General features: G+C 43.0%; 1 protein-coding gene across 1 annotated transcript in view; it reads right to left on the minus strand.

Annotated features, from left to right (window-relative positions):
* Positions 1–4767, minus strand: part of efnb3b (ephrin-B3b) — a 77170-nt gene extending 72403 nt beyond the window's left edge. Inside the window, exon 1 of the mRNA XM_072376863.1 lies at positions 3391–4767. Coding sequence (XP_072232964.1) covers positions 3391–3539 — 149 coding nt within the window. The 5' untranslated portion in view covers positions 3540–4767. The remainder of the gene's footprint in view (positions 1–3390) is intronic.
* Between the last annotated feature and the right edge of the window lie 7997 nt (positions 4768–12764).

Consider the following 12764-nt stretch of genomic DNA (forward strand, 5'->3'; position numbering starts at 1 on the left):
CTGTCTAATTGTTTAGCCTACGGATGTAGGCTGTAGGCTTATCTGCAAAGAGTGGATGCATGCATTATTCATGAAAGGGCGGATTTCACATGGGTGGAAACGGGTGTGGAGTTTCGGGTGCTGGAATGCTGCTCCTTGGATTTGACATCCTGTTTGACCTATTAACACTTATTACATACTCTGCACTCAGTCCCAAAATGCCCTCACTGTGAAGATTTCCAGTGATTCCAGTTTTTTTTCTCTTTTTTTTTTTTTCCTAGTAGAAACACTTAGCCTAGTTAGCTAGTCTTTTATCTGGCGCCAATTAGTTGACGATTAATGAATTATTGAGAACCAGGAAGGGGGGATTAAATTTTAATGGGGATCTAAGGGGAAACAGTTGTAATACAAGTCACCGCGAGCACGAGCGAGGAGGCGCCCAGCCTCAGCAGCCGTTTACAATAATCCACAACCGATTACCAAAGTATGAAAAGGGGGAAAAAGAAAGAATGCGAGCAAAAGCAGGGGTGAATGAGAGGTTTTGGCCTTTAGAGCAGACGCTGATATCAAGTTTGCACAAGAGCCAAAACCTACAAAACTCCATATGGTGTCATCAGAGGAGTGACCTAAGCCAACATTCTCCTAATTTCAATTCATTTTGTGCTTGAGTCTATATATATATATATATATAAAAAAAAAAAAGATTGTGTTCATCAATGTGACCTTCCATTGTTTGATCCCTTTTGTGTGTGTGGGTCACCTGCCACCCTTGCGCCTGCTCCACCCCCACACCCCAAAGTCCAGGGGAGTAATGTAAGATTCGATCTTTCATTAGGGCGCCCGTGTAAGACCGATAATGGGAGATGCTGAGATAAGGATAATGTATGTGCGGGTAGGGGGGGAGCTCTTCCCAAGGTGATCGTTCTGGTTCAGTTCCCTCTTTCTCGAGCAGAAAACTGTATTGGCACTTGAGACTTAACTGTTATTGATTTACTTAGGGTTAGGAAAGTCTCTACCTTCACTCTGTTCTCGCCTCCCTCCATTTTTGTTTTCTTTTTCACCTCCTGGCTCCTGTCTCTGTTTATATTCCTCCCTCAACACTTCTCTCCCTTCTTTCTGTCAGGCTGTAGTAATTTCAGCTGATGGAGTAGTCAATAAAAGGGTGGATGCAGCACTTGGTGACAATAAAACTTATACCAGATTTTGGTTACCATGTGTTATATACAAGTATACACTCTGTAAAATCACAGATGCCTCCTTTGCCACCTCACTTCTGTCATCCCTAACACATTTTTTGGGTGCATCAGTGACTGCTGTAGCGCCATAATTAGTGGCTGGATGTGACACATGTTTCCAATTTGCTACGTCTGGTCACTGCACTGAAGGGAGGGAGTGACAGAGCGAAGAAGAAATAGAGACAGACGGAAACTGACAGGGGGGAAAAAGACAGCGACTACTGGAGGCGGGGGTGGCGGTGGGTTGGGGGTGGGGTGGTAGAGGACATACAGGAAATAAAGACAGCGCAGGAGGGAGAAAAAATTAAAAAAGACAGTGAAAGGATGATGAGGGTTCACAATGGTGAAAAGAGATGAGAGGGGAGGTAGAGCGAGGCTGCAGGTTGATGGTCTGAACTTCAAAGCCGTGTATCCAGCAAAGGTCTCCAGGTTAACAATGTGACAGTCCATTTGCTGCACAGACAAGATGTGAACCATACACTCTCTCCAGCACCTGACTGATACAGACTACTGCTTCTGCTTACTTTTCGCCTCATTTCAGAAGTACAAACCAGATGGGTGTGGGCTCCGGGAGTTCATCACTGGAAGATGCACCCTATTTGAACAAGCCCTCAGAGCCCTCAGATTTCAGCCCAGAGCCAAAGTTATTTTGCCCTCAGGCAACTGATACTAAAGTAAAGCTCTCGTCAAGTGGAGAGCAAGGAGAAACAAGTACATGAAAGTATGTAAAAGGACTAAGAAAATAAACTCGAAGAATGACTAAGCTGATTAACGATGAATAGTAAGCTCCATGAATAAGCTTCATAGTATACAAAAGGCTTTGTACTTTGAATATATGAGTGAGCAAATCTGTGGGAATGACTGAAGTCTGGCGTCAAAGCCACCACCCATCTAATTGCCAGCCGGGCCCATTCCCTAAGCCCTGATATCCACCTAACACTGAACTCCATTAGGAGACAATGACGTAGAATCACCTGTAAGGCCTAAAAAGCCTGAGCTGTTAGCTTCTCCACGGAAATTACCCTCCCATGTCCAACTCTACTCCCTGTTGGGTGAATCCACCCACTGCTGACAAAAAGCCCTCATTAAGGGCTTCACGCCTCACTCCACAGCAGGGGCCCACGCACAGTCACATCTTTGGAGAGACCGAGCAGGTCGTAGCCTACAGCACATGAACGCTCCGGAAACCTGTTAGTCCCTGAAAAGTCCTCTGGCAGGGGTGTGAAATGAGGATTTGAGAGCTTGAGTCTAATTTTTTTTTTTTTTTACTATGATAAAGTGCATAATGTAGGCATTCAAAAATAAATATGACCCATTAAAGAACAGCGTCATGCTGACAGTTTTATCAAGATGGAAAACATCTTTGTTCCAATTGGGTCCTCAGAAAATAATCTCTTTACCTCCAGACAAGCTACCTTGTTACTCTGAGGGGGAAAAAAGCCCCCTTCTCAGCCACCAAGGTCCACTCAGACAGAGGGAAATTGGCAGAGGTGTGAGAAAAGTGGTGTCAGTTGTTAGAGCTGGAGGGTTGAGAGGTGTTCAAAATGGCATTTTCTCAGCTAATGCCTGACACCTTCTCCAGAGGAAAGAAAAAAAATGCAAATTAACTCAGCCCTGTGGGCACACTGGGTGTTTGAGAGGCCTGAGGGCCGGTGCCTGGACTTTAATCAAGGTTATCCAGCAACAGCAATTAGAGCATCACATAAGTCTTTATTATCCTACGCAAAGCTTCCATCTTTAGGCCAGGAGACGTTTCCAGTAAGAAGAACTGCAGCTGGATTAACCGCAATAATCAATGCCAGAGTGACAAATTCAGAGCAGCTGTTAAACACAGCAGCCAGCTTCAGTTCAGCCTGTGTATAAGATTGCACTGTTTAGATTAAACTACAAATAATATTGATGGAACAATGTTTTTTGGGAAGAAACTGCAACAAACTTGCAGAATGGAAACCTTAATAAAAACTCAATGCGTTCAGAGTAGCTGTAGTAGGCCTATAGTCTGTGTATAATCGCCGCCCTTGACCAACTTTATTGTGTTATTTGCAGACTTGCTTTAACTCATTAAATCCTCTTCCCAGCCAAGTTGTATTTCGAACTTACAAGTCGTTTTTCCCAAACGTGGATTTGAAAACTTATCAGTCAAGAAGTAAAATGTTCAGGTCGGCAATGCTCTTACCTCTCGTTCAGGGAATTCCAATAGATGGGCTCCATATTGCTGGCCGTCGTCCCCAGTAAATCCAGTAAGAATACCAGCAGGATCCACAATCCATTCTCACTTCCTCGAAACGCCATTTCAACCCTGACACCCAGCATATGCAGCCCCATTTAAACGAAATCAGCAATGTTTGCTGTGCTCGATATACCGTTGCAAGGAGACTCTCAAAACAATGGATGTGCGACAACAGCCGATCAGGCTATAGGTAGTGACAGTCAAAGTGTGAAGTGAGAGCCTGCTACGCGCAACCACATGGATCCAAAATGTCGCAAATTGTGCCTGATAGCAGTAAGAAACACTTCAATATGCAGGACAAACTTGCTCAATCCGTGCGTCTGGGTGTCCAGAAACGATGGGTTTTCTGCGCGTCCACGGGGTTGTACTATTTCAGTGCCAATCCCATGACTTTCCCATTAATTTGTCATTAGCCGTCCTTTCTCCAAAAAGAGTACTCCTGGCTGAAAATAGAACTCCACGGATTCAGAATTTCTTAAAATTATTGCCTCCAAATAGCTAATTCTGGTGCCATTCGGTGCGCCCTAATTGTCTTTTTCCGAACAGTGTTCCCTTGTTCTCTTTGCCGACTCTGTCTGATTTCACTCCCATCACCTTGTTTTTTCGCAAGAATATCTTCCTCCTAACATGTCATGCAGTACTGAAAAGAAATCTTGTCACTTGTTTTAGGACACAGTCGAAATGAGACCAAAGCTGGAAAGAGGAAAATGTCTAAAATGAAGAAGATGTCACTCGTGTCCACTGCTCCATCCTCATGATCCTCGGCAGGATCAGTCTTTACGCATTACAATCCTTTTTCGCCTCTGTTAAAAAAATGACCGGTCTGTAAATCCTCAAAACCCTCTCAACAGACTCGTTGAAAATAGAAACAAAAAAGAGACTCCAAATCGATAATGAATCCGAGAATCAATTCAACAACATACACACACAAAAAGAAACTGAGAGAAACAAACCAAAGAGCTAAAAAAAAGCGCGTCTAGTCTAATAATGCCACACACGGGCCAACGTGAAACATGTGAAGTGAATAAAAATAAACGGGAAAATAAGAGGCAAGTTGTGCGCCCCAGTCAGTCCCAGTTGGATATCGATGTCTATCCGATGTAGCGCATCATTTGGAGAGCTGAACGTGTAGCTTCTCGGCCGGAGGAACGCGCTTCGTGCGCTATCTCATCCGTCTCTCTGCTTCAAAATCCCACTGGTTTGACTTGCCCTAATGCTCGCAGCGCATTGACAGACCGACTGGCTTGTTTGAAAGGAGGAGGAGGGAAAAAAAGGGACGTCGATGAATGGGGAAAAAAATCCCCATCCTCCGACTGGCAGGCAGGGCGCACTGGCGGAGCGCAATTCTTCAAGGCTTTTGCGGAGGGGTGGGGGGCTGGGGGGTGGTATCGAGTCCTTCTCAGCACCTCCTCTCTTCTCCTCCTCTAAAGGTTTCAGGGGGGCCCCCGACTCGGACCTTTGGACTCTATTCTACCTTCTCACAGACGCTAAAGAAGAACCCCCCACCGCTATAGACACTCACCACCGTGCGCTTTCCAACCTGCTGATGGAAGAGCAAGAGCGCCCTCAATGCATTTACTGAGCATCACACGAAGGAAGGTTAGAAAAAAAAAAACTCCAGATGCAATTTCATAAGGATATTATGCAAATGTCACAGTGAAGCTATGTCCTATAGGAGTGCTTATAGAAGAAATAGGCCTCAAAGAACAGCATGCTCTCCCATTATGACTCCCTGTGGCTGTTTTAAAAGAAAGTTATACCAGTTTTAGATAAGGCTCAATTGCACAGCCACAATTGGAGTTACTTGCAATTTTGGGTGGGGAAATGGGGGAAATGACTCCTCCAGAAGAATATGGTGGGAATTACTGGACTAGCCTCACCTCATACATCTACAGCCCAGTCTAAACAAAAAGAATCCCCTCTCCCTGTTTGGGAGCATGCGGTCTTCTCTGTGTCCCAAGATCCACTTCAAAGTGGGCAGTCCAGCTTGATGAGTAACAGTGAAGAGCTGGGTGACAGGCTCTGTTGAGGGCCACACACACCAGTGTTTACACCGAGGCCCCTGTTTGGCCACTATACCATTTTACTGGTTACTTATATTGAGACTGAAGGACTGTCAAAGGTGTGGCTGTACTGCCCCCATGTGGTAGTTTGGTTGTACATGCCTGGGGGTGGTGATAGAGCCCAGTCTGAATTCCTACCCTTTGCCCTATTTTGCAGAGTTAAACTGCCCCTTTGAGATAGTTTGCCTCTATTCCAATTCCTCCCCTTGGTTCTGCTCCACTGTTCATTCTTCAAGGTAGAATAAGTGTCTTCTTTCATTTGTGGAACAGGAACAGTGGTAGCGGTCATTTAGCCTTACTTGAGTGTTGGTAGCCATTTGGATGGGAAGATGGCCATTCTTCTTTGATCCACCAGAGAGAAGGGACACCTACCCATCCTACAAGAATGAAAAATGAAGAAACGAGGGCAGGAATTGGGATGGGGTCAAACTCTTTTTCTTCATACTTTCCTTTATCAGCTTGTTGAATACTTTAACAGGATTTTAATTAATAATAAAGAAATAAATCAAGCTTTCTTGGTCCCTGCATCTCTGGCATGGTCTGTTCCTTTTGAAATTTCTTTCTCCTGAGTCCTTCAATTTCAAATGCACAATCCTGGAAATTTTGTTGTTGCATTTAGATTGATGTTTTTCTGCTTTTTAAAAAAAAATAAAAACAACTTCCTCCTGCAAAAAAATTTCAACAACTGTTAGGCAAAAGTACGTATTTGACTCTCGACGGACAGGAGACACCTTTGAAATACATACATTTCTCTTCTGCTTATCATCAAGTAAGAGTGAGATTTGAAAACTCTTGCAGAAAAATACTTTTTTTTTTTTTTAAAAATCACAAAAACACATTAATATGATGCACTTTCCTCTTTATACTGTAGTGCTTACATGACATTTCCATCAAGGAAATCCATCCTGTATGGGGACCACATGACTCCCACTCCTGCCAGCAATGCTTTCTTCATGTGATCCATCAACTCCCGAAACTAGCTCAGTACAACATAGCGACAGACACCCACTGAGAGACCAAAACAACGAGGAAGAGACTTTTAATATTTGTCATTCAAAGGACTTCCCTTCACATCAACAAAGAGGGGAAAGCTTGTAGCACCACCAACACCTCCTGCCGTTCCTGCACAGCCAGGAAAATGAAAGGGAGACAGAGACAGAGGAGAGTATCAAGACTGAGGATAAAGAAGTATCAGAAAGTTATGTCTAAAAGAAAAACAAAGAATGTACCCCTAAAACTGATTTGGTGTCATGTTCAAGGGCACTGCAGCAGAGCAGATGAGTCAGCAGGCTGATGGATAATCTGCAAATGAAGACAAAAGTACAGACATTTTCTCAGCAATGCAAAATTATAGCATGCTTTTGTCAAGAATTGTAATTGCAGGCTCTGACATCCAAACAAGAAACAAACAAAGCGATGAGGTTTTAGAAAGATGGACAGGGAGGAGGGGTTCGGGTGGGAGGAGGGGTTCGGGTGGGAGGGGGGTGGCAAGCGAAAAGGAAAAAGAGAGTGGAGACGGAGCTGTTTCTGTTTCGTTGACCTCCGGAAACCTTGGCAGGACAGATGACAGAGCTAAATGTAGTGGAGGAAGATAGACCAGTTTAGAGACAACAGTGGCTCAGAGGTGGAGTTGGCATGAAAAACCAAACCTTCTGCACAGTCTGGGAATCTATCTGTGTGGGAAAACTGGCTGGCTTGTGGCTTTTGGTTTTAGAAACCACAAAACTGCAAGAGACCACCTACGCCAGATCTGCAGTACTGCTGGATACCTGAGTGTAATGTGTGGATTGATATGTGAGAGGAAGATGGAGCCCTCTGCTATAGTTTCACTCATAGCTGGTATGTTGGGGTTTATTAGTCCCCATTTATTCAAGCTGACCTCATTTACTGCACCGACCTTCAACTCTTCTTCATAACCGCATCCTCTCCCTGGTGACTCTGGCTAAAGTCTGCTACAGCTGCCAGACTCCACCACACACACTCTCACATAATGTACAATAAACACACATACAAGCATATGCACATTTACACAAACTTGGGCATTACTTTCATGGAGCATGCGTAGCTGAAAACATAAGCAATTACAGTAAGTGCATGGTTGATATGAGGCATGTAGTGTGAGGATTAAGGTTAGGGGAAGATACATGTACACACACACACACCAACTCACAAACTGGCACAGACACCCATAGTGGCAGCAATACAAAGACCTCAGACAGGAAAACATGCACCCCGATGGGAATGAAATTCACACCAAGGGTGGTATGGATATGTATGTGTGTGTTTGGGTGTGCATGTACGTGAGGATGTGGGTCGTCGTCGGGTTATTGCACCCCCGCCCGCCTTGCAGTTGATAGGTCTCAGCTGCACGTCTTTATCCTTCAGCATCTGTCTATCCTTGTGAGCTTCCTCCTCTTCCTCTCTCTCCCTTTCTCGAACACACTTACTCTACAGCAGCAAACGCTCTTCTGCTGCCAGCACACACACCACCTCGTGGCTTCCTGTGACACAGAGGGCTGCAGGGAGAGTAAATAAGGGTGGGGGAGAGGCTGCGCAGCATGTGATGTGCAGATCACACATATGGATTGTGTGGATTCTGCATCAGTAAACAATTTGTCCCTGACAGCTGACCTTTCTCACACACACACACTTACATTTGCATGATTAGGTAGTCTCTATATGTGCTGCATTTTCTATATTTTAGAGGATTTTCCTTGAACTACATTCATTCTACAGGTTGTAAGATCAGCCCTTAGTCATATCTTCTCAAGTCTAGGTCTCGTTAATTTCAGTGTGCAGTTATTTACTAAATCTGGCTTACTTTTTTAGTGTTCTTGGAAATTGAAGAAACATATTCCTTGCTTTGTCTCAGTGAAGACTGATTGGAGACGACAGCCCTAAATCTCACCCTGACATCCCTCGGTGCCAGCAGGAGTTCCCGGGTGGCTGGGCAAAAATAAAAGAGGCCATTCTCATCGGACACCTGAGACCATCCCCGAACCGAGACATGCATGACTGCCTGTTATCACAGGACCTAAAGTCTATGCTTCAGTCAGGTGATGGCAAACTAAACATCTCTTTGACAGCTGAGTAATTTCATCTGCAGGGGAAGACCTTAAAGTGGAGCTGAAAGCTTTGAAAACTCCAAAATGGGTCTTGTTTCTAGTTTTTATTTTGTGTTCCAAAGGTTTCTTCAAAACAGTAATATTTTTTGCTCTCACTTGCAATCTATTCAAAGTAAATACACAGTTGCTGTAAGCTGTGAAAGACCAATCCAGAAGCTGATTTTCCTCTTCCAAACCTTTTAGCTTGTTTCATCTGAGAGGTTGTTGGAGGCCTGAAGAGAAAAGTTAGTCTTTTACAAGCAGTGCATAATTGTTATTTTCTAAACTTCCTGTCCGATTGTTTTCTTTGCAAACCCTCAGATTTATCTTATAACCCGTTGAATTCTAACACCCAATAAGTTGGTAACCACCCCTGCACACCATTAGAACATTAAAACAAAGATGACACACAGCCCTTTTTTATTGTCTGGTGTTGTTCTATATTTTTCTGTCATTTAATATTCCACTATACAATATTTCAAACCTTAACACAGCAGCAAACAACTATGTGCTATGTGAAGAAATAATGGCTAACTCTGAGGGCCTCGTGTTTCCTGCTAATGAGCTCTCTGTTATTAGGAGACGGTCCAGCCGTGTGTAGACAAATGTGTGTGCGAATAACAAACAAGCAAGCAAAGTTCTAGCTTTTCAACTAGCTAAACAACCCAATCTTAGAACAAAATGTTAGATATTCACGAAAACTTAATCAGTTGATTTGTGTTCGGAATGCTCTTCTTTGTGCCTTCAGACAAATAATATCTCCACAGAGGAGCACACAGACCTACACAAACAACAGTCAAGCCAAATAAAACACTGAAGTTTGAAAGTGACTTTACTTTGAAATTTAATTTGAGAATTTAGTCGTTATTTTGCTGATTACAAATTATTTTGTAAACGTTAGAAGAACTTTTTGGCCGTGATAACCTTCCATAACCTCATTAGTCCATTGATCCATTAGCTCCTAATCCTGGATTACTGGCTGGCCGAGTCACGCCCCCCTCAGTTATAAACACTAGTTGAATGGCAGGAATAAAAAAAAAAATACAATCGTTTTTTTTGGTTTTGGGACTATTTCACATTTTCTCACGAGACTGGGCAACCATTCTCTCCCACATAGAGAGGGACAAAATCTGAGTCCCAATTGGTCTGTTTTATCTGAGACAAAGAGATTTATGAGCTGTTTGAAAGGCTGTCCCTTAAGTTTGACTTTTAGTTATGGCTGTGTTTGTTTTAGTCTGAGGTGTAGCTATTCACAGAGTTCATATGTTACCCCTTTAAAAACATCAGTGAACCAGGCTGATCCTTCATTGCTATGTGCTTTGCATTGTTATTTTAAATCAGCCCCTTATACACAGTCCCGCTGCCTTATACATGGTCATTAGTAGACCAAATGTGTGTAAATCTATGGAAAAATCGTCTCTGACAAATGTGCACTCGGACCATGTGCTGAAATATTTACTCCCTTGGTGCTTCAGGAAATTATTTGACCATTTATAACTTTTAAAAATGAAGTTACAAATGACCTTTTTAACTTTAAATGTTTACACATCCAGCAGGAACATAGGAAAGCACAAAGAGACAAATTAAGGCGCTGTTGGGTTTGGTCTTCTCAAGGCAATCGGTGAAAAATCCTTGTGAGGTGCTTGTCACCAATAAAAGTAGGTGGAAGTTTGCCATTAAGGCTGCTGGAAAGCCTTCAAGAATCCAGTAAGATGAGATGAAGAAATATTATTTGTGCAAAGGCAGAAAGATTTGGTGAATGAAAGGGTGAAATGTAGCACTTTTACCCAGGAGACTGGGGTTTGAGTCCTGTGTGTAGGCAGACATTGATAATGAATTGTTATTTCAACACTATTTACATTTATTTTCTTTTTAAAAAGTTCAAATAGGACTAGGCAACATAACTGAGAACTTATCTTTTTTATTATCATCAAGATTAGTATATTTTGTTTGGTGTGGAAAAGGACTACGTTCATTCACAACATTAACCACATGTCAGAGAGCTTTTCTGGAAGAATGCTCTGAGAGCAAACTTCTCACATATGCTCCACATTGTCACATGAGAGGATATCCACTACCTTTTTGAGGACCTTTGTAGCAAAAAACACAACCTCTCACACACAAACACATCTTTCCTCACTTGGTTTTTGGCTTTCATATCCTCTGCATGTCTCCATCTCTCCTCCTCTGCCAGACCTCTCAGGTTATCAGCAGGACACCTCCTTGCTCCTCCTAATCTCCTCCTCCATCTGTGTCCTCAATGTCTTGCAGAGCTCTTCTGACCTAACCCATGGCTCCCCCCGCTCCCCCCACCCCCAGTCACTGTGGAGAGGGGAACAAGAGAGGGGGGGGGGTGGTCATGAAAAGGCATAAAGAATGGACACATGCTGGGATGAGAGTTGTCCGTGCAGCCTGAGGGCAGGTAGAAGGATGAATACAGGCCCTATGCTCTACCTTTCCCCAGAGTGCAATTACGCAAGCAATTACTCTCCTTGGGCATCACACACCCTCTAAACCGCCAAGATCACATCCAATCTGCCAGGGCGAGCTAGGAGACTGGATTCTTAATGTACTTCAATAGGCTCTCTCCCAGGATAACTAGCTTCGGAAATCGCCAGAGGGAATGTGTGTAGAGCAGGAAGAGGATATTGAGAGAGGATGAGAAGATGAGAAAAGGATGAGATGGAGGCAAGGGGACCTAGAAGCACACATGCTCAGTTTATATTCCATATGTATGAGGGCTTATTTGTGTGTGAGGGAAATATCAATGCAGAGCCACTCGTTGCTACTTGTCTGCAACCATGAAATATGATGATACGACACATCTCTGGTCTGTATTAATCTTCCAAGCTATTTCTGATAGATATCCGTGTGTGTGCCTCCACATCTGGAGTGAATAGGCAGAGATCAGACTCCAGGGTGAAATTAAACCTCTGCTGCTGTGCTTTTTCCTGGCTTCAGAGCATGTGCAGGAGTGCAGGTGCCAATTATTTTCACATCTAATGTAAACCAGAGAACAAGGACACGTCAATCACAGCTGCTTTTGGAATGGAAATGGGATGTATTCACAGGAACGTAGCTATTTTGGCGACTGATGAAATGGGTTGGTTGGGCCTTTTAGAAATATGAAAAATGTAAAAATTCCCACAGATTCAGGCCTTGTTAGAAACACCTCAAATAATCTGAACTTCAGACCAGTCCATCTATAATGAACAAAGATGTGAAAATGATATTCTGCTGTAGACTGTTAACCATGAGGTGTTTCAGTTTGGAGTTGTGCTCATGAGAACATTTATCATTTTCAGATTCAGCTTAATGGAGGAAGGCAGAGATCATCTGCCTCAAGGCGGCTTGATACTAAAGTAAAGCAAAGAATGGAAATACATGAAGCTGTCATGACTCATAAAATTAAATCACAGTATGTGTCTCAATATGCATTTGTATTCACATTAAAATGTCACCAACATTCAAACCAAAATGATTCACATTAAAGTTTTCACTACCACAGTATTTTTGTTCTCAGCTTTAATGTTAATTCAAAGTGCCTTTGCCAAATGAACATGTTCATATGTATAAAATAATTTATATAGAGTTGAGGCACATTTTGTCGCCATTTCTGTTTGTGTTGCTTATTCTTATCTGCTGTCTGCCTTAACCTTATGAGAGATTCAGGAAGCTTCTCAAGGACCCGGAGCCACTTCAAAGTCAGTGAAGTGAAGATCACGTGTAACTCAAGGTTGATGGGTTTTATCTCCAAGGACTGCAAAAAGTCCAAATGAACCTACTTCCAAAGTTCTGGTGTGGGAACAAGCCAAGGGGCAAAATCTTCAGGCAGACACTGGAGGTAACGGTGTCTGGTAGGGGTAGGAAAACTGAATTAAAGAATGGAATTTCACTATGGCCTGTTGCCTTCTGAATGCATCATAATATATGTCTGCCATTTGTAACACAACAAACTACTTCAAAATTCCTGGAATGATCATTTGTGTCTGGATTTTAGTTTGTCTCCATATACATTTTGTGCACTGAGATCATTCAAAATGTGTTTGTGTTTCATTAAAACCAAAGAAAATAGTCAGATATTTCCTTTGGTTCAAGCTAACCCTCATAGAAAGGTGTGATGTCATTACAAGGTAAAGCATAACTCCAACAC

This window comes from Leuresthes tenuis, unplaced genomic scaffold (assembly GCF_036924035.1).
Source record: "Leuresthes tenuis unplaced genomic scaffold, fLeuTen1.0.hap1 SCAF_22, whole genome shotgun sequence".
NCBI lineage: Eukaryota > Metazoa > Chordata > Actinopteri > Atheriniformes > Atherinopsidae > Leuresthes > Leuresthes tenuis.